Source organism: Mustela erminea, chromosome 14 (genome assembly GCF_009829155.1).
Source record: "Mustela erminea isolate mMusErm1 chromosome 14, mMusErm1.Pri, whole genome shotgun sequence".
Taxonomy (NCBI): Eukaryota; Metazoa; Chordata; class Mammalia; order Carnivora; family Mustelidae; genus Mustela; species Mustela erminea.
Window position 1 is genome coordinate 32,785,849 of NC_045627.1, and position 21,777 is coordinate 32,807,625.

General features: G+C 34.2%; 1 protein-coding gene across 3 annotated transcripts in view; it reads right to left on the reverse strand.

The window, feature by feature from the left end:
* CTNNA3 (catenin alpha 3) overlaps positions 1 to 21,777 on the reverse strand; it is a 1,797,739-nt gene that overhangs the window by 114,397 nt on the left and 1,661,565 nt on the right. For all 3 annotated transcript variants that reach the window (XM_032312382.1, XM_032312379.1, XM_032312381.1), the window contains exon 15: positions 21,008 to 21,189. In XM_032312382.1, coding sequence (XP_032168273.1) covers positions 21,008 to 21,189 — 182 coding nt within the window. The remainder of the gene's footprint in view (positions 1 to 21,007; positions 21,190 to 21,777) is intronic.

Consider the following 21,777-nt stretch of genomic DNA (forward strand, 5'->3'; position numbering starts at 1 on the left):
ATAAGTAAAGGACAGTTAAGACAAAAAACAAAAACAAACAAAAACAAGCACAAAGAACAAGCAAAACCCCACAGACAAGATGGAGTAAGACATTATGCTTTGGAAATACATTAGAGATTGTCTTTTAGTAAACCCCACATCAGCAATTCCCCTAGCAATGCAGTGATTAAGAGAGTACTGCAAAGCTACTTATGTCCTTTTTTGAGGTTAATTTTTCTGTGAACCTATATAAAGTCAGTTTTGTTCCCATCAAGAGCAATTGTGATTCAGTATCTGCCCTAAGTTACAACAAATGAGCCAGATTTGAAATATAAAATGTTTATTTCTATGGGTGCACTGGAAAAGACTACCAGTTCCTACCGGCATCTTAAAGTTGCTTCATTATACAAGGAGAAAACTGGAAGAAAAGCACCACGGGCAGATGTCCTGCCTGCTGTCAGAGTAGGTGACATTTATGTGATGTGAATCACCTTGACATCTCTTGGTATTCCATTACAAATCTGAGAGATTGTGTTTTCACTTGTGGATTGCAATTGCCTCAGGTACCCAGATACCATCCATGTTCTTCAGCAGAGGTCAGCCAATACTCATTGTTAAACACCAGTCAAACACACGATGGCCAGCTGGCAAATTGACCCTCTTGCAATGCTTGAATCTGCCCTTTCTAATCTAATATTTTGTAGGAGGTAGACCTCAAGGGATATCATGATGTTAGTTATGGTGTGCCTACAAATGTAATCGGATGGAGTACTTTTTTTTTTTTTTTTAACGTAGAGTTTCACTGATTTATGATCACATTTTTTAATTGAGAAAAATCAAGAGCATACAAACCCAATTTTATACTTGTTTAAAACAACATCCTTAAGTACTTTCCTATTTGGAAATATACTAGAAATGCCTACTTGATGAGCTTGTATTGCATTTCTGGCAAAAATATAACTTATTCCTCTTTCTATAAGATCTGTATCCCCTAAACTGTATTTTATCCTTTGAATTCCTTTTAATATTATTGAACAATAAATTTATATCTGTGGTGACTGATCCGTGCCATTTTATGGCCAAAATATTTTAAACCTGTCTGCCATTAGGTGTTGACTATAAATTTTTTTAATTCACCCAACATGCATCATGTGGGTGTGTCCCATGTTCTTTTAGTTTAGGTCTTGTGGGATTCTGTAAGGAATTAAAATACCACACTAAGTCTCTCCTAAGTCTTTTTCACATTATTTTTTAAGAAATTGAAGTCATTTGAAAATAATAGTCACTCTTTATTGTGTCCTTACTCTGCACCAGGCATTTTTATATGCATTATTCATAGAATTTTCACATCAAACATATCAGGTAGGTTTTGCTTTCTTCATTTTAATGACAAAAAAGAAAGAAAGAAAGAAAGAAAAAAAGAAAAAAAGAAAGAAAGAAATTAATTGAGATCAGACAAGTTCTGTGTCCACACCACAAAAAAACATCTAGTGACAAAGTCAGGATTTAACACTTATGTGTTAGATTCCAAAACCAATATTGCTAAACACCAGACCAAAAAAAATATATATATATGTATATACTTATATATATATATATTTATATAAATATATATTTATATATATAAATAAAATTAATTAATTTATTTTTATTTTGGTATCTCTAGTGAAACTTACTGAAATTTCTTTCTAATAATATAAGATGTTCTAGCCTCTACTTAAAAATAAAAGAAAATATAAAAGAAAATAATAAAATAAAATAAAAAAGAAACCTTTCGTTGCTCAAACTCTGAGGCTATTATTTCTCTCTACTGCAAATAAGGGTATTGTGGTACAGATTTAAAGTTAAATCTCCATTCCTGTTTTTGTTATATGTAAGAACTACTGAAAGTATGGGTATATGTTCTTCTAGACCACTACTCTCCAATCTAGGGAATTACAGCTCTATTTTCCATAAAGACATGGCAAGTTGGGTCTTCAGGGATTCCCTGGGATACCTATAAAATATTCCTATTCCTAGGGAATTAAAATATCATAATATTATATTTTATCACATTTCTATAAGAAGAATAGACAATGTACAAGAACATTTTAATAATTTATGAAAGAAAAGCAGACTAAATGAATATTTGATATTATATTTTAAATTTTTAAATAGATTCTAATATCCAGACTATAGTCTCCTTTTCTTCTTTTTTACAGACAGCCTACCTTGAAAACTCATTGACTCTTACAGCTTTAGCAGTTACCTCTCTGAGAATAATTCCCAGATTTGGATCTGTACCTAATAATACCTTGAACTCTAGTTCCTTTATTCCAATAGGAGAATAGATACTTCTGCTTGCATGTTTTATCTGAAATCCAAAATATATGTACTTGGACTCAATATCCTCAAAATTACCTTATTCCTAAATTCACACTCCAATAGAAAAAAAATGGCACAATTATTTTCCTTTATTTTTCATATACAACCCATGAGAGTCATCTTAAAACATTTGACCTCCTCAGGTTTTTATAAGGTGAAGTTCCAATTCAAAGCCCTTCATGATATTCTCCCGACTCATACCAGTACTCTCTCCAGCTACTTTCCTTCTAATCATGCGCTACATTTCATGTTTCTTCTCTGGGGTGCTTTACTTCCTCTTCACCTGGGAAACTCCCACTCATTCTTCAAGATTTGAATTCAAGTACTTTCTTTTCTGTGAAGTCTTTATTAATTCTCAGCGCATACCTGGTCACTTCCTGGGTTCCTAATTCTTACATTTATTCCTCCCCTAATTTCTACAAGTCCTTGAGTGTAGATATTGAATCAAAATCTAGATTTTGTTTTTTATATGAAGAACAGAACCCAGTGTATTATAGGTGCTCACTAAATATTTTTAAATACATGCATAAATAAATGAGTATGTGAATGAACAAATAATTCAATGACTCTTTGACTTCTCTTACTATCTTCTTGGCCTTTATATATCATTGCACTTTGTTTTGCCTTCAAACTATGTACTTGGAAAAGAATCCCTAGGTAGCTTTGATATCTGTTTAAACAGAAATGTCAAGACTTCCATGAAATATCCTACATGAATTAATTCAGCTTCTTTTTTCAATGCCATGATATGTTAGTGAACTTTTAAAACACTGTGTGGGTCCCAAATAGTTTACAATAAATTATTCTCAAAACAAGTTTGAATAAGTTCCCTATATATGTGGATAAATTAGAGTAAACAAAAATGACTTCTACTGTTCAAAGAGTAAAATAATATACTTAATACTTTTATTCTTACAAATAATTTGCTTTCATTTCTATTTCTTTTTTTCTTGCATAATATCAATTATATCAGATTGGAAATTTGATGGAACCTTTTCTTTAAATTTTAAGTTTTTCCTGTAGGACAAAAGGAAATATTATTTGAAGACAATGATGGAATTTGAGGGGGTTCAGAATGTTTTCCCAAGGAAACCTGAAATTCATCTCTCCCTTCTAAAACATTTAACTGCCAAAAATATCTAATTTAAAATTTTGTTTTGGCTTCTACAATAACGGGATTGTTATGGCTCTTTCTTTTCTTTTTTCTTTTATTTGTTTTTCTTTTGTTATTATACACAATAAAAATTTGAATCCAATAAAGCTCTATTACTTAGAATCTGTGACATAAAATTCTATGTTTATGATAAAAATAGAATCTAACAAAATAAACATTAAAATCTGAAAGCCCTGAGTAACTTTCCATGGAGGAAAATAAAATTAAATAGCCATTCTGCCATTGTGTGAACAAAAGAAGGCAGTCTCACATTTTAAATATCATGTTAATTACAGTAATAGTGATAATATTTATATAGTTGTACCTGAATGATCAGTGCCCCTGCTGGAAAGACAAACCAGAAGTGACCTGGTTAATGAGTCTGTGACAGATAAGGTAGGGGCACTGAGATAAACTCCCACTCACAATCACAGAATATGGTCACAAAAACATAAATATCAAACACTACTTTCAAGGTAAGTACTCATTCCAAGTGAGGGCTGGAACCTGTAGAGGCAAGCATCTGTAAACAAGTTAGAGAACCCCAAAACACAGAGAAAAAGCGAATTTAACTAGCGAGAGGATCCCTCTTACCTCAAATTAAGAATGACTTAACTACATACGAGAATAACAAGAATTTAGTATCTCTCTGAGGCTCCCTCCCTCCATAAATCTTCTGGTACAAAAACACCACCTGATCATAAGAAAAGAATGGATGAAACCCCAAATCTGAAAGCCCAAGCAAAGGATGAAAGACAATGGTTGGTGTCATGAGGGCACGAAGAGACAGATCAAGATTTTCATAGGACAGTGGTTATCATATAGGCCAACTGGTCTAAGTTATCTAAGAAAAGAAAAATAAAATGACAACAGATGGGAAAATGGAAGGATTTGAGATGAGAGAACATGACAAGGTTGAGAGTAAGGCATTAAAAGTTTTAGAAAAGAGGGAATTAGACATAGGAATGAGAATTTAAGACATCAAATGTGTGAGGGGGAAATCCTATTTATAGAATATATTCATCAAAGTACTGTAAAAGAGCAAATAAACTCCAAGCTGCACTAATTAAGAGCTCTTGAAACACAGCAGGAATAAGACTGATAAAATTAGTTATATTCACAGAGGTCTTTGGAATGTTTCACTGCTTTTCTTTTTTTTTAAACCAGTTACTTTATTTTTTGTTTCTTTGTACTTAGTATTTTTTAATTTAAATTCAATTAATTAATATGTAATATATTATTGGTTTCAGAGGTACAGGTCTGTGATTCATCAGTCTTATATTACAACTAGTGCTCATTATATCACATGCTCTCCTTAATGACCATTACCCAGTTACCCCATCCCCCCACCTCTCCTCTCCAGCAACCCTCAGTTTATTTCCTGTGATTAAAATCAGTTTTAAACTCATTGGACCATTGGTTTAGAATGAAGATTATCACATATTGCTTCTGTTTTCTATAAAAATAAATATTTTGTTTTTAAATATAAAATCAATTCAGTATTGTTTATATAATAATCTATACATCACCGTCCCAAAGATATTATTATCAGTTACATTTCTGAGAGACTGAACGTACAAATGGACAATGGCCAGACTAAATATGATAATAGAGCTTTGACCCAGGAACTGCAGCAACTAGGTCAGGAAACAAAACCACAGGCTCTGCTCAACTGACCAAGAATGGTCAAGCCTTTGACAATAACAGCTGGTTTACTCGTATATGCCTTACTTTAAATTCAGTAACAATTAGAGAAAGCAAAAAATGTTCTCCAAACCCATAGTATATGATGCCCTGCTTTTAGTTAGCCTGCCTCTTTCTTATGTCAACAGTCTCCAATCAGAGATGCCTAAAGGTTTTTGGTGGTTGTTTTGTTTCGTTTTCCATTTTAAATCTTTCCATCTTCTCTGCCTGCCTTTGAGTCTCTGCCAAAAGTAAGTGATGGTAGCTCCTTCGTTATAGCATGCTCTGAATAAATAGCCTTTGTATGTTCTCATTTGGGTAGTTTTTGTTTATGCCCACATTTCTAATAGTTTAATCTCCTGTGCTTAAGAAAATGCATAATTTAATTACATCCGCCTGTAATCTCTGCAGATTCATACAATACAGTACTGTTTTGCCACTTGGAAATTGACATAGCTGTCTCATAAATTCACCTCAGCCAGACATTGAAATGCTAAATTTCAGGGAAGAGTATCTGTGCTCTCACTCTCGGTTGATTTTAATGAACAATTACTAAGATGTTACATAAGCTGAATTTTTACCCATTACTTATCATGTCAAAATATATGTAAATTTTTATCATGTAAAAAATAACTGGCATACAGAATCATTCTATTTATGTTAAAGCATTTCTCCTCAACATTAGTGAATAATGATTCCAGTGATTTAAGACTTGACAAAATAAAATAAACCTCATTTTTACAAGGAGAATATTCATGGAAAAGACAAAGATAATGCCTTAAAATTGCTCTCACATGCTGCCCAACAAGATGGGCATTATCATAGAGTACAGAAAAATAACCCTTCCTCCTTGATATAATATTTATTTCAAATATAACATGAATGTCTTCTTAAAGTTATTAATTAGAAAGCCAGATTGTTCTTTTAAATCTTAATGCTCCACGTGTTTCACATTTTCAATTATTTGCTAGGTATTTATGTGTATATTTAATACGTATGAGAAAAAGTCAGGAGTCTTATCAAGTAAAACAAAAATTACATTTCTCTGCCTTTATAGTTTAAATCATATCACATAATACTGCTTTTAAAAGGAAAAATGTAAAGCTTATTAATATTTCTTATTCTTTTTGCTGCGTGGGCTAAAACATTTAAACTGCTATTGTTGTAAACGTATTATATTAGAATATAAATCTTTTACCTCAGAAAGCAAAATAAACCGTATGCAAAGAAATTCCATATTTAACAAGAATGTGTGAGACATAGAACACATGAATTTTTATTCATTCCAACTATACTTCTAGAAAAGCTTTAAGTCTGAAGCCCTAGCTGAATAAGAAGCAAGGTGAGTTTTTAATCCTTCTCTTTGCTCATTTTCTATTCCTCTTCTCAGAAATGTATTTTAAAGAAAAGGAAGGTGAGGCAAAAACTTTTCTTGAATACAAGCCTGTGTCCAGTGGGAAGTATGTGAAGAATGAAGAACAAATATACCTCCAATCCCAGATCTAGTAATTCATCTGCCATCACTCTGTAGCTGTGGCATCCAAGGACTCCTCTTCTACAGATAAATACAACATTATTTCTACATGAGTACTTATGAGTTTGACAGACAGAGATCACAAGCAGGCAGAGAGGCAGGGAGAGAGAAAGGGGGAAGCAGGCTCCCTGCTGAGCAGAGAGCCCGATGCGGGGCTAGATCCCAGGACCCTGGGATCATGACTTGAGCCCATGACTCTGGGATCATGACCTCAGCTGAAGGCAGAGGCTTTAACTCACTGAACTACCCGGCGTCCCAATTGGATGGTTTCCAAAGTAACTCCTCCCATTGGCCAATTATTCCTTGGACATTCTGAACATAAGGAAACCTGAGGGTTCAGTGCCTCAGTGCCCTTTGGATCCATACACTCCCCTGTTTTAGGTTAACTCTTGAATGCAACAGGTCATGTTTAAAATGGATAGAGTGGCAAGATGCCTTACGAAAACTGTTCCATTTGTAGGCTTAGCTAATGGACTGGATCAACATTCTCAGAACATCCTAGGAATGTTATAGAAATATAAAATCAGAAGAATTGCTGGTTGTAGTATTACATAATACTACAACCCAAGATAAATAAATACACAACACAAGATAAATACAACACAAGATAAATAAGTCATTTCCAACCCTTTTGGAACATGCAGCATGTGCATGTACATTTTGGGTAACTAATTAAAATGAAACAAAAAGTTGTATTTTTCCCATGTTTATCATACATAGAGTTGGGCTTAAAACACTAATTAAAATTTTTCAAATTGCAGTATTTTAAGGACATTTGATTAACCATGTGATTATCCACATTTGGCCCATCACCAGAAAAGTGGTATTTATTAACAAATAGGTTACCTAAATTTGTAAATAATCAAAGTACCTTGTTAGTGTTTATAAGCACTTCCTTTTTTTCTTACTGATAAATGTAAGTCTTCAAAATTTCAGAAGGAAGTTATCAGGAAAAAAGAACTTGGCCTCATTTTGATAAAGGATATCAGCATACATGATTTGACATATAAATAAACACATTTTTTACAACCTTTTCTCTCCAAAGTTTTCTTCATGACATCATTCTCATAAACACAGAACTGGGCCATTAATGCAACTAAAAATGCAGACAATCTGACAATGAAAGACCTTCCCGTCTTTCTGTTTTCTGGTCCACAGCCCAACACAGGTCTTCATTCGACATGTGTGATAGTCTCTCCTATGGCTGGGCATAAGTAGCCCAGGTGAGAAAAACTTCCATATCTTTACTTTCCCTATTTTTATCTCAACTCTTAGCAAGATTCTGGAGTCTCTCAGAGCTGACTTTCTGCTGCCACCATGTCTACTCCTATTATCATTCTTTTAGATGTTTTTCTTTGACCTTTCTGCTCTGCTGCCCATTTTCCTATTCTCCTCATCTCTTCTCCCATTGTGTCTTGTGCTGTTCTAGTTCAAAATCTTCCATTGTAGATTTTGGTATATCGTTCATACCAAGGGCAGTGCCTGATATTCAGTAGATATTCCACAAATGAACCAGCAAAAATTTTACAAAAGCCTATAAATCTTGTCAAAATAATATATATTTTAAAAAAGAAATTGACATCATGTCGTATCTTAAAATATATAGTTGATGAGGATAGATAGAGCTTCTGGTATGTTTCTGAATAAATAAATTTGTGCTTAGGGGCACCTGGGCATCTCAGTTGCTTAAGTGTCCCACTCTTGATTTCAGCGCACGTCATGATCTCAGGGTCTCGAGAGCCAGTCCTGCATTGGGCTCATGCTGGTGTTGGGGCCTGCTTAAGATTCTCTCTCCCTCTCCTTCTCCTTCTGCCCCTCTCCTCCACTTGCACACCCTTTCTCAGTCTAAAAATAATAATGATGATGATAATAATAATAATAGTACTTAAATCAGCATTACCTTTATCTAGGTATTTTTAATTCTTCAACTTTATTAATACTGACATTAAAGTTGATATAGACTTAGAAAGCATAATTTTGGGGCAAATATGAATATGATTTTTTTTCTTATTTAAGGGGGAGTTATCATTTTTTATCTTTTTCCTCACAATTTTTCAGCGGTGGGGGCACCTGGGTGGCTCAGTTAAGCCTCTGCCTTCTGCTCAGGTCGTGATCTCAGGGTCCTGGGATTGAGCCCGCACTGGGCTCTCTGCTTGGCAGGGAGCCTGTTTCCCCCTCTCTCTCTGCCTGCTTCTCTGCCTACTTGTGATCTCTCTCTCTCTATCAAATAAATAAATAAAATCTTTACAAAAATAATTTTTCAGCAATGATTAAAAGATACATCTTAAGTGATCACACAAGGTACAATTAAATATCTAGAAAGTTTTACCTAGAGCCTAGCTCCTGTTCAGATGAGGAGAAAAAAAATTAGATGTTCTCAAGTGTTACATAAACCATGAAATGTGGGAACTGTTTAGGTTCAGTCAAGATACTGCTTAGAGAGAATTTACCTAAGGTGAGAAAAGGAAAAGAGAGCACAATTTATGAAGAAAACATTAATGAATAATCTGAACTTCAAAACACCATAAAGAGAAAACTTTCACAACCCTAATAAATTTCAGTGGGTTTCTGGCCTAAGATGACAGGTTGTCACATATATAAAATTTTTCTCCTTTTCCAAGTCCCACTAACACTATAGATGCATTTTTTTTTTTCTTTTAAAGATCTAAACATTCTAGGATAGAAAGAACAGAACTGGACAAGAGACAATAGCAAGAACTATTAGGAAACTAGAAAGCAGATGCCAACTGGTAAACAATATAGTCAGCCTGAGAAAGCCAGAATCCAAGCCAGCAGTGGGAAAACTAATGACTAAACGGATCTAAACAGAAAGGTTCATGTGTGACTGGAACTGGGGAGAAAGGGAGGGACTGAAAAAGGCATTTTGGTCTCCTCACCTACTCCACACCACTGAACATCAGCTTCTCCCTTACCTCCAGAAAATTCTGGAGATTAATTCTCTGGAAAGGGTAAACCAAACAGTCTTTTACTGGAGGTCTTTAGATTTCTTTTGGGGTGGATGCCTTTTACTGATGACAAGGGTATTGAATGAATGTTTGAATACTTTATAGTAAATGGAAAGACTTCCAACCATTTTACCCTTTGCCCCTCTGCTCCCAGAACACATACCTTCCAGCAGGAGTTCGGAAGGTGTTTCCCTGGGCAACTAATCATTACAAGGGGAAGACTTACTTCCCTCTAGTAAGTCTTAAGTCCTTCTAAGTCTGATTCTAGAAAGTATCTAATTCTTAAGAAAAGGGGTGCTGAATTTTAGAAGATTCCATAGGCTCATTGTAATAATCCAACGTGCATTGTAAGACTATGTGGATGGTCCTTCACAAAGGAAAAGTCATGTTTAAAAAACTAACCATGATTTTTTTCTGCTTTTCTGACCTTCCTGCTTGGGAATGAAGGCATCAAAATGTTAGTGACAGAGATGCTTCATTTCATTTGCAACTGTTCACAGACATCCAGAGTATAACCTCCATATCTCCAAAAAAGGCTAGAAGAAGTACTAAATGGTCAGTATGCTGAAGGGCTTGTGCCAAGGCTCAGAAATGGCTACATCAGGTTTTACAGGAGTATTTTTTACCATTTCCTGATACAGTACTTTCTAGCAATTTACCAAGTTTCTATCAGCCTTTATCAGAATTTCCAAAGCCTGTCTAATCAAATGGGTCTCCCAATGGTGGTTAGACCCCTATGGATTGATCCAAACGTGTTGTCATTCTTCCTAAATATATTAGATTTCTTTTCCTTCTGTCATGTTACCATCATGATTCCAATTCTTGAATAGTTCCCCATTTCCTACTTCTTAGAACAACAACAACAATCACAACCACCACCACAACAAAAACTCCTGTCCATTTTCTAAGGCTTTTTTATAAGCTGCCACTTTCTTCATGCTCATCTTAACATCTTGTTGGGTTTATATAGTTTTGTTAGAGCTCCCAAATGGATCTGACTCATTCTCACCTTCTAGCCTCCACCTTCGTGTGTTTTCTCACTTATATAATCTCCTTCCACAATCTAATCCCCGTGTTTCATTCAATTCTAATATAAACTTCACCTGTTCATACTTTGTCTCTGCTTACTCTATTCCCCAATGATAACCTCGTCTTCTGAAGTCCTAATGATTTATAGCTAGAAGAATACAATGCATCACGCAATTGTTATTTCCAGTTGGTCTGTTTGTTTTCCCTATGAGGAAAGGACTGGGTCTTGTTCTGTGTTTAGCACATGGGTAAAGACTTGCAAAACAGTGAGTAGGTACACAGATTATGAAGTTGGATTGAATTCAAAATCAATTTCATTTGTGTATCCTTGAGCAACCTATCTGACCTCTCTGAGTCTCAGTTTCTTTAATAATGAAATGGAGAATGTAACAATCAAGCTGTACTGAAGATAAAAATGAGAGAATATACATATTTATCATAGTGAAGTACACAGTAAGCATTCATCAATGTTTACCATTATTATGGCTCTTACTGATAGTAAAATAGTAGTTGAGGAAAATTAGAATATTTAGTGACACTTCAGAAAAGATAACATATATTTTTTATAATTATTTTTAAAAATGGTGGTGGGTACTAGAGAGGGCACGGATTGCATGGAGCACTGGGTGTGGTGTAAAAACAATGAATACTGTTACGCTGAAAAGAAATTAATATATATATATATATATATATATATATATATATAAACATTTAAACTCTGTGTGGGAGACAAAGAGTGTACTATTCTATCAAATATACTATTCTATCAAATATCAACTGCTTATTGGTAAACACAGTCCTGCCAATTACGACCCCCATCCTCACATGTTCTCTTATAAAGAAGCTAAAACAACTGCAGTGAAAGAAATGTGACGTGGGTGGAACTAAGGAATAACATATATAAAACTGCTAAATTTGGGGTGCCTGGGTGGCTCAGTGGGTTAAGCCTCTGCCTTTAGCTCAGGTCATGGTCTCAGGGTCCAGGGATGGAGCCCCACATCCTGGATCTTTGCTCAGCAAGGAGTCTGCTTCCCCCTCTCCCTCTGCCTGCCTCTCTGCCTACTTGTGATCTCTCTCTCTCTCTTTCTCTCTCTGTCAAATAAATAAATAAAATCTTTAAAACTGCTAAATTTAAGTTTCGGAAAAAACACTGTAGTGTCTGAAAAAAAACCTCTTAAAACAGAACTGGGAGTTTAAAAAAAAGAGTGAAAAACAAGGTTGTATCCATTTAAAAACAATTGGAGATATATCACAGTCTGTATGAACTGAAATTAAACTGAATCTGGATTCAATTCAAGCGCAAAAGATTATCGGAGTCCAACATTCAATTTTGCTCCTCTTCCTTTACTGCAGTTTGAACACATATTATTCCTGTTCTGTGGATGCCTTTGGCAGTGACACCTACAGATTGTGAGAAAGTTGGGCTGTTTAGCTTTTGCAAAACATGAAATGTGTCTATTTCCCAATGAGTTACCACACTGTGGAGTTGTGAATCCTTTTCTAACACCCCAGCTACAGATTACAAAATCCTCAAAGTCACTGAACATTCTTTCTAAAGACAGTATTCAGCATTCTTTTCTAAGTTGATTCTAAATATGTAGCTTTGGGAGGGTAATTAAGGCAGAGCAGGAGAAACTGCCCTGAAATCTGTATTTTCATCACTTGTTGGTGACATGTCCTTACCTTTCCACCTTTTGTTCTATTTTTGACCTCGTTCCCCTCACTTCCCAGTCTGGGTCCAGTCAGTTGTTCTAATAGTTTCAATTCTCTCATTCCCTTGAATCCTGCTGCAAACTCCTTTCCATCCTAGGAATTCAGATAAATCCAATTTTCTAGTTTTCTCAGAACATGTGAAAGGAGAATCTATTCACTCTGTTCCTAATGAATATTTTGGGTTTCAAACCAGGTGATGAACCATAAATGAGTTAATGAATGATCATCTGAGGTGACTACTTTTTATAATCCAGATCTCTTTCTCTGTCTTTATCCAAGCTCTCACTCGACATTGGCCTTTTTATGCTTTCTCATATCCCACAGTTGACATTGCCCCATAAATAGAAGTCATTAGGCATTTACTTCATCAAATTTCCTCTCTCATTTTTTAAAGTATCAGTTTCACCGCAGTTAACATACACTACTATAGGGGCAACCTGGGTGGCTTAGTAGGTTAAAAATCCCACTCATGGAATCTTCTTGTCCCTCTCCCTCTCTTTCCTCTTCTCTCCCAACTCAAGTGCACCTTCTCTTGGGTGCATGCTTTCTCTCTCTCTCTCATTATAAATATATATATTAAAAAAACATAATGTTATATTAGTTTCAAGAAAATAAAACAGTAATTCAACATTTCCATACATTAATTAGGGCTTATCACATTCCTTCTCTTTTAGAGAAAGTTCTCCTCCTCCTTTCCATGGTTCCTTGAAAAAACGTTCCTATAGACCTCTATGTAAAAATGATAGAGGCACCTGGGGAGCTCAGTCAGTTGAACGTCTGACTCTTGATTTAAGCTCAGGTCATGATCTCAGGATCATGAGATTGAGCCACACTTTGGGCTCCACACTCAGTGCAGAGTCTGCCTGTCCCTCTACCTCTGCTCATCCCCCAACCCAAATAAAAAAAAAATCTTCCAAAATAAATAAATAATAAATAAATAAATGTGATAGATTTATTTTTACATCTGTACATATGGTATTGTTGTACTTAACTTTTTTTTTAACTACTAAGCTTACTACAGTTACATATTACAAATACTAATGTATTTATTATGATTCTAATGTGTTTATAGTTTTTATTTGCACTCCCCATTTTCTTTTCTAATTTTATTCTCACTTTCTGATTTCTAACATCGCTACATTACTTGCATCTACTGATACTTGAATTTTGTTTCAGAGCTTCCTCAGAAATTAAAAAAGACATTATATGCATTCTTTAGGTTGCAAGTATAATGTTAATTATATTAATGTTAATGTTCTAAGTTCTCCCTGCATCTAAAAATAGACAATTTAACTCTGATCTCCAACAATTACATGGTCCCTGTGCAAGGGGTCACTTCAAATAGTCTTTTCTATTGTCATTGTTGTTTTTCTGCTAATGCTTATTTGAATAAACCAACAGATTTTCTGATTTCTTTGTTCATAATTATTTTTTGAATCTTAATTTTTTTACTTTTGAGGTAGCATTTCTGAATATGTAATTTGAAATCCATCAGTTAAATAGGTCATATACTTGGGGTCCCTATTTCTTAAACATAACCTTGATTAACTCAAACTCTTTTTGCTCTTTCAAACTGGTCCATGGAATTATTTCTTGTTTCCTTTTAGAGGCACAGCTTAGTGCCACAAGAGAGGCACTCTTGGCTTTTGCAAGAATCTCACTTCCAGCTCCCCTGACGATATGTTTCCTCTGAATCTCACATGGGTATTAAAAATTTAAATCTTTAGTGTCCAACACTTAAGATCTATGTAAGGGTTAAGGAAAAAATGAAAAGTGTGGATTTCCCTGTCAGAATGACTAAAATGAAAAACACAAGAAATAACAAGTGTTTTGGCAAGGTGGTAGAGAAAAAGGAAGCCTCATGCACCACTGCTAAGAATGCAAGCTGGTATATCCACTATGGAAAACAGTATGGAGGTTCCTTAAAAAATTAAAAATAGAGAGGCACCTGGGTGGTCAGTCAGTCAAGTCAGTGTTCAACTCTGGGTTTTGCCTCAGGTCATGATGTCATGGCTCCTGGGATTGAGCCAGGCAACAGGCTCTTCACTCAGTGGGGAGTTTGAGGATTCGCTCCCTCTGCCCATCCCCCCACTCTCTCTCTCTCTCAAATGAATAAATCCTAAAAAAAAAATTAAAAATAGGATTGCCATATGATCCAGTAACTTCACTATTGTGTATTTACCCAAAGAGAACAAAAATATTAATTGGAAAAGATAATATGCACCACTATGTTTACTGTAGCATTACTTACAATAGCTAGATATGGAGACAAGCCACATCTGTCCACAGATGAATGGATGAAGAAGATGTGATATATATACACATACATACACAATGGAATATTACTCTGCCATAAAAAATAAAATCTGTGCTGCAACAAAATGGATAGATTTAGAGGGTATAATGCTAAGTGAAATAGGTCAGTCAGAGAATGACAAATAGCACATGATTTCATGCATATGTGGAATTGAAGAGACAAAACAAATGAACCAAGTAAATAAAGAGGAAAACAAAAACACAGACTCTTAAATATATAAAATAAGCTATAGAGAATTCCCAGAGGGGAGATGGGTGGGGGAATGGATAAAATAGGTGAAGAGGATTAAGAATGCACTTATTGCACTGAGTTATGTACAGAATTGCTGAATAATTATATTGTACACCTGAAACCAGTATAGCACTATATGTTAATTATACTTTAAAAAATAAATTTAAAAAATGGAAAAGAACATTTCAAGAGCTTAAACTTATGTTTACTCCATTGTTGATATTTGGGTTTTTTGTTGTTGTTGTTGTTGTTGTTGTTGTTGTTGTTTTTAAGATTTTATTTATTTATTTGAGAGAGAGAGAGAGATCACAAGTAGGCAGAGAGGCAGGCAGAGAGAGAGAGGAGGAAGCAGGCTCCCCGCTGAGCAGAGAGCCCGATGCGGGACTCGATCCCAGGACCCCGAGATGATGACCTGAGCTGAAGGCAGCGGCTTAACCCACTGAGCCACCTAGGCGCCCAATATTTGGGTTTTTGTTTGTTTATTCTTGGTTTCTGAATTCAAGTGTAATTTCTTTTTTTTCTTTTTATTAATTAATTTAAATTATTTTTTAAATTTTCCTAATTCATTCAACCAGTATGTATTATGTATTGTTATATATATTGTCATATATATTATATATTGTCATATATACATACATGTACACATACTACAGCATATATAACTATATACAACTATTTTGTATACATATGGTTTAGGCTGTTATAAGTTCTGGGTATAAAACAATTAAGTCAGATTTCATATTTTCATACATTTTCATATTTTCATACATTTTACAGTCTATTAGGGATATAGAGGAAGGGAATATATAAATACAATCTTTCTTTCTTTCCTTTCTTTCTTTCTTTTTCTTTCTTTCCCTGTTTCTCTGTGCATATGCTCAACCACTTTATCTCATTTTTTTGGTTATAGCTTTTTATTCCCCTTCTACAATTACTTTCTATCTCTTCACATTTCTATCTCTTCCTCTCTCCCTTGAGATATTTTAAAGTCTTGTCTTGATTGTGCTTCCTTTAAGATACTATGCTATTTTTATTTTCTTTTAATTTTTTAAAAGATTTTTTTTATTTGATAAAAAGAGAGAGAGGGAGGGAACACAAGCAGGGGGAATGGGAGAGGGAGAAGAAAGCTTCCCACTGAGCAGGGAGCCTGATGCAGGACTCGATCCCAGGACCCCAGGATCATGACCTGAGCTGAAGGCAGACACTTAATGACTGAGCCACCCAGGCACCCCTATGTTATTTTTATTTTATCAGCTAGTCTCCCATGACCTCTTTTAACAATTGTTTTTTTCTTTCACCATTTAGTGAAGCTACACAAAGTACCCACAAATGGAGAACTGACAAAATTACACTATCTTTTCAATCTTCATTTTTGTAAAGATTTTATTTATTTGAGAAAGGGAAAGAGAGCACAATGGGTGGGAGGGGCAGAGGGAGGGGCAGAGGGAGAAGACTTCCTGTGAGCAAGAAGCCCCACCCCACGGTGACTGATCCCATGACTCTAGGATCATGACCTGAACCGAAAGCAGATACTGAACTGACTGAGCCACCCAGATGCCCCTTCAATCTTCATTTTAATTAAAATTTCTTCAAGTAAGACAACTTATTGATCACTCACTGACACTCCCTTAACTATGGCCCAGAATCTTTCTCATGTTACAAATGATCTTATAATCACTTGAGTGATCTATTTTTATGGAATTCTATTTCCTCTGCCCACTTCTTGGAATTTTGCTTCTTGTGACTTTGTCCTTGTTTATCCTTCTACTTCTACATTCTGTCCATAAATATAATTATATACACTCTAAATATTTACACTACAGAATTAAGATTTCTCATTACCCTACTTATCAACTGATCTTAAAACAGCTCTTAGGGGCGCCGGGGTGGCTCAGTGGGTTAAAGCCTCTGCCTTCGGCTCAGGTCATGATCCCAGGGTCCTGGGATCGAGCCCCGCATCGGGCTCTCTGCTCAGCAGGGAGCCTGCTTCCCCTCTCTCTTTGCCTGAGACAATCCTTACCTCCACAAAGAAAATAAAAACAAAAACAAAAACAATCCTTACCTCCACAAAGAAAAGGCAGGTACTTTTAACCTTGTATGCTCATTTCTTGTGATTATCTCCATACCTTAAGCAACATACTTTCTTTCCTAAGTTATAATTTATTGACTTTTCCCTCATCCTTTCCTTAGTTTGAGGAATTTGTATATTTTCATTGTTTATATTTATAGTCCTTGATAAGATTGATAAGGATTGTTTTTCATAAATTGTTGTAATTTAGTTGGTTTCACTTTGCTCTCTCTTCTCCCTCATACACACACACACACACAGACACACACACACACACACACACACATACAGTGGATGTTATTTATAATATGTATATTTTTTGTATATAAGGAAAATACATGTATGTGTAGTATTGTTTGTGTCAAATTCCTAGGTATATGGTAATACCTTTCAATGCATACATTTAGGTTTAGTCTTACCTATGAAAATATTTTCAGGAAGCCTGGGTGGCTCAGTTGGTTAAGCAACTACCTTTGGCTCAGGTCATGATTCTGGAGTCCCAGGATCGAGCCCTGCATGGGGCTCCCTGCTCAGTAGGGAGTCTGCTTTTCCCTCTGACCCCTTCCCTTTCATGCTCTCTCTCTCATTCTCTCTCTCACAAATGAATAAATAAAATCTTAAAAAAAGAAAATATTTTTAATTTATACTTTTAAATACTAGTTGTTTTATTATTTCTTAAATTATTCTTCAAAGGGTCCAAGGATAAGTATACTGGAGCTTCTTTGCCTCCTCTTTATTTCAAGGTCATTTTCCCTCTTTCCTTATTTCTTTATTTTTATCTCATAACTGTCTCTTAGTTAATCTCCTGCTTGATTTTAATGACTCTTATGGAATTTTTATTTGAATCCATTTCCCTCTGGATACTTCATAATTTGTCATTTTTGAATTTTTTTATTCTTTAATTTTGATGAACTTGTTACATTCCTCAATCCCTTTTTTATTGTTTATTTTTCATTCCTCTTGGTTTTTTATTTTGAATACATATTTTAAATATACATCTCCAACTTTTTATTATTTGAATATAGTTGACACAAAATTAGCTTTAGGTATATAACATAGTAACTCAACTTCTCTATACATTTCTCTATGCTAACTTAGCTATCATCCATTACCATTCAACACTATTACAATACCATTGACTATATTTCCTATGCTATGCCTTTCATTCCCATGACTTATTCATTCCATAATTGAAGCTTGTATCTCCTACTCCCTTTTACCTATTTTTCCCATCTCTCTACTCCATTTCCTCTGGCAATCAACAGTTTGTTTTCTATATTTATAAGTCTGATTTTGATTTTTGTTTATTTACTTATTTATTTTGGTTTTTAGATTCCACATATGAGTAAAATCATATGTCTTTCTCAATCTATTTTACATAGCAAAAATGCCATCTAGGTCCATCCATGTTGTTGAAAATGGCAACTTCTTCTTCTTCTTCTTTTTTTTTTTTGTGTGTGTGTGTGTAATCTTCCATTGTGTATATATACCACATCTTATCTATTCACCTATACAGGGACACTTGGGTTGCCTCCTATCTTGGCTATTGTAAACAATTCTGTAGTAAACATTGGGGTCCATATATCTTTTTGGATTAGTGTTTTCATTTTCTTTGGGTAAAAACCAGTAGTGAAATTATTGGATCATATGGTATTTTTGAAATTTATTTCAATTTGATGTGTTGCATTGCAGTTTTATTTTTCTGTTTTGTGTTTGTTTTTAGACATAAGGGTCTCATTAGCTGAATTGTCTTAATTAACCTATTTTTTCTTCCAGCTTTATAGAGGCATAATTGAAAAATACAACTGTAATATATTTAAAGTGTACAGGATGGGGATTTGAAATATGTTTATATAGTGAAATGATTATCACAACCAAGTTAATTAATACATCCATCAGTTTACATAGTTACTTTTTTTGTGTGTGCATAAAAGTGCTTAAGATTTACTCTCAGCCAATTTCAAGTATACAATACAGTATCTTAACAATAGTCACCAGACTGTATATTAAATACTCAAAGCTTATTCATCTTATAACTGAAAGTGTGTGCTCTTTTACCAACATCACCCCATTTCTTCTATCCCTCATTTTCCACCATTCTACTCTGTTTCTATGATTTTGATTTCTTTTTAAGATTCCACATAGGGGTGCTTGGGTGGCTCAGTGGGTTAGGCCTCTGCCTTCAGCTCAGGTCATGATCTCGGGGTCCTAGGATCGAGTTCTGCTTCGGGCTCACTCCTGGGCAAGGGGCCTGCTTCCTCCTCCTCTCTCTCTCTCTCTCTCTCTGCCTGCCTACTTGTGGTCTCTCTCTGTCAAATAAATAAAAGCTTAAAAAAAAAAGATTCCACATAAAAAATATTTTACCATATTTTACATAAATATGTATAAAATATACATATTTATATATAGTGATATATAATGTGTGTATATGTATATATATATATTTATTTATATATATATAAAACACATTTTCTTTACTCATTCTTCTTTTGAGAGACACCAACATTGTTTCCATACCTTGGCTATTGTAAACAATGTTGCAATAAACATTCATCGCCATACCCTCCGTATAACAAACGTATCTCAAAAGTTTGTCCAATTTTATAAAACTAAAAGTTACTTTATTTTAAATTATTTTAGGTTAAATAATGTTTACAGATTTATGGGTCAGATTTTTATGGGGAGAAATTTGTGAATTATCTGCTTATGTCTTTTGTCCATTCTAGGATATTTGGTTTTTTTAATCTGTATAATGTCTTTATGTATTCTTTATACATAAATGGCATCATGTTTTTGTTATTTTTTGTTACAGATGTTTACCCAATTATCCATTTATATTTTGATATTATTTAGAACATTCTATTGATCTACAGAATTTTTAATGTAGTTAAACTTAATAATCCTTTTTTGTAAATTCTTCCTTTTTAGCTAGAGCTTAGAAAGCCTTTCTCAATCTTTTTTTTTTTAAAGATTTGTTTATTTATTTATTTATTTGACAGACAGAGATCACAAGTTGGCAGAGAGGCAGGCAGAGAGAGAGGAGAAAGCAGGCTCCGCACGAAGCAGAGAGCCCGATGCGGGGCTCGATCCCAGGATCCTGGGATCATTACGTGAGCCGAAGGCAGAGGCTTTAACCCACTGAGCCACCCAGACACCCCGCCTTTCTCAATCTTAATATCAGTAAAAGATTTGTGTACATTTTTCCATTTGTTATGATTTTAAACTTACATTTATTACTCGATCTAAAATTTATATTTGTGTATAATGTATGGTGATATAAATTAATGTTTTTCTAAGTCTACCAGGTCTGCTTCAGAGTATTCTTCTGCTCTATGGCTTTTAAAATGACACCAACACTAAATTACCTTAATTATTGTAGTTTTGTATATTTTAGTAACTGGTAGGGCAAGAACTATATTATTTTACTGCTCTTTGGCTAGCTCTATAAAATAATATTTTGAAGCTATAATAAACATTTTATTGCTTTTGGAATTTACACATAATGTATGATTCTTTCATGTATATCATTAAGTCACTGTGATTTAAATATATATTTGGTTGATATCTCGCTAGAAATAGATATCATTGAATCTTGATGACGCACAAGTCATTACAACTGAAGTTATGTAGCTATGGAAAATAAATACTCAGATGCTTCACTGAAATCAGTTTGATTTACCAATTTCTTTGTAAAATAATACACCAATATGAAACACAGAAAAGATTCCTAAGGTGACAGAGTATAAAGGAGATTTCTAAAATAATTTTTGGCCATTTATGAGAAACTTTCCCATATTTATTTACCAAAACCTCTAGAACTACACACCTACAGCTTTCTAATTCTATATTATTTGTGTTTTTCCCACCATTTAGTTTTTAGCACCTGCCTCTTAGAGAAACTTAGGTTTCACTACTGTGACAAATGTTTCTACCAATTATAAATGTTACGCATCATTTTCCACATAATTACCTTGTGAAGTCTGTCATCTCCATCATAATCATACACATCTTCTTGGCCAGAACAATGATATCATTGCTGGTATCATCCCAAATCTCAATCTCAGCATCCAGTTTACTCTTTACTTTCTTGAAATCAGCAACTTGCTCAGCAATCTTTTCCTTTTCTGCCTCAGGCAATTGAGTCATCTTAGCCTAAAACAGGTGATATAGATTTATAATCACTCCACTATACCAAAAAGCATTTTAGGAACAAGTGGTCATTATAGGATATTCTTAAACTTGTTCATTGAGAAACAGAGACATGTCATAATTTTTTAAAAATCATAGAATCAAAGTTTCTAGGCTTAATTTTTCCTATGAAAAAAATCTATTAAACGATAAATGTTTGCTCTAGAACTACAATGTTAAATTTAAGAATAACAATGTATAATTTAGTATCTGACATATTTAATTCTTCTCCTTAATATAAATGTGAGACTTCTTAAATTTCGAATGCAATATAATTTTAAATTAATTCAGGCTTAATACATTAAAAAAGCATATACCTTATTTAATTGTACCAATAATATTTTTCAAAAGGTAGAAGTATAACAAAACTATCTGGAAATGTCTACTGGCATTATAATGTCTGTTTATACATGTATGTATATACATTCAGACAGATCCTTACACAAACACTGCATATATGTTGGGTAAACAATAATAATATGCATTTATAAATCATATGTATTTTATAAGCACATGTTTAAAATCATAAGGATGTATATGGGTATTTTGTAC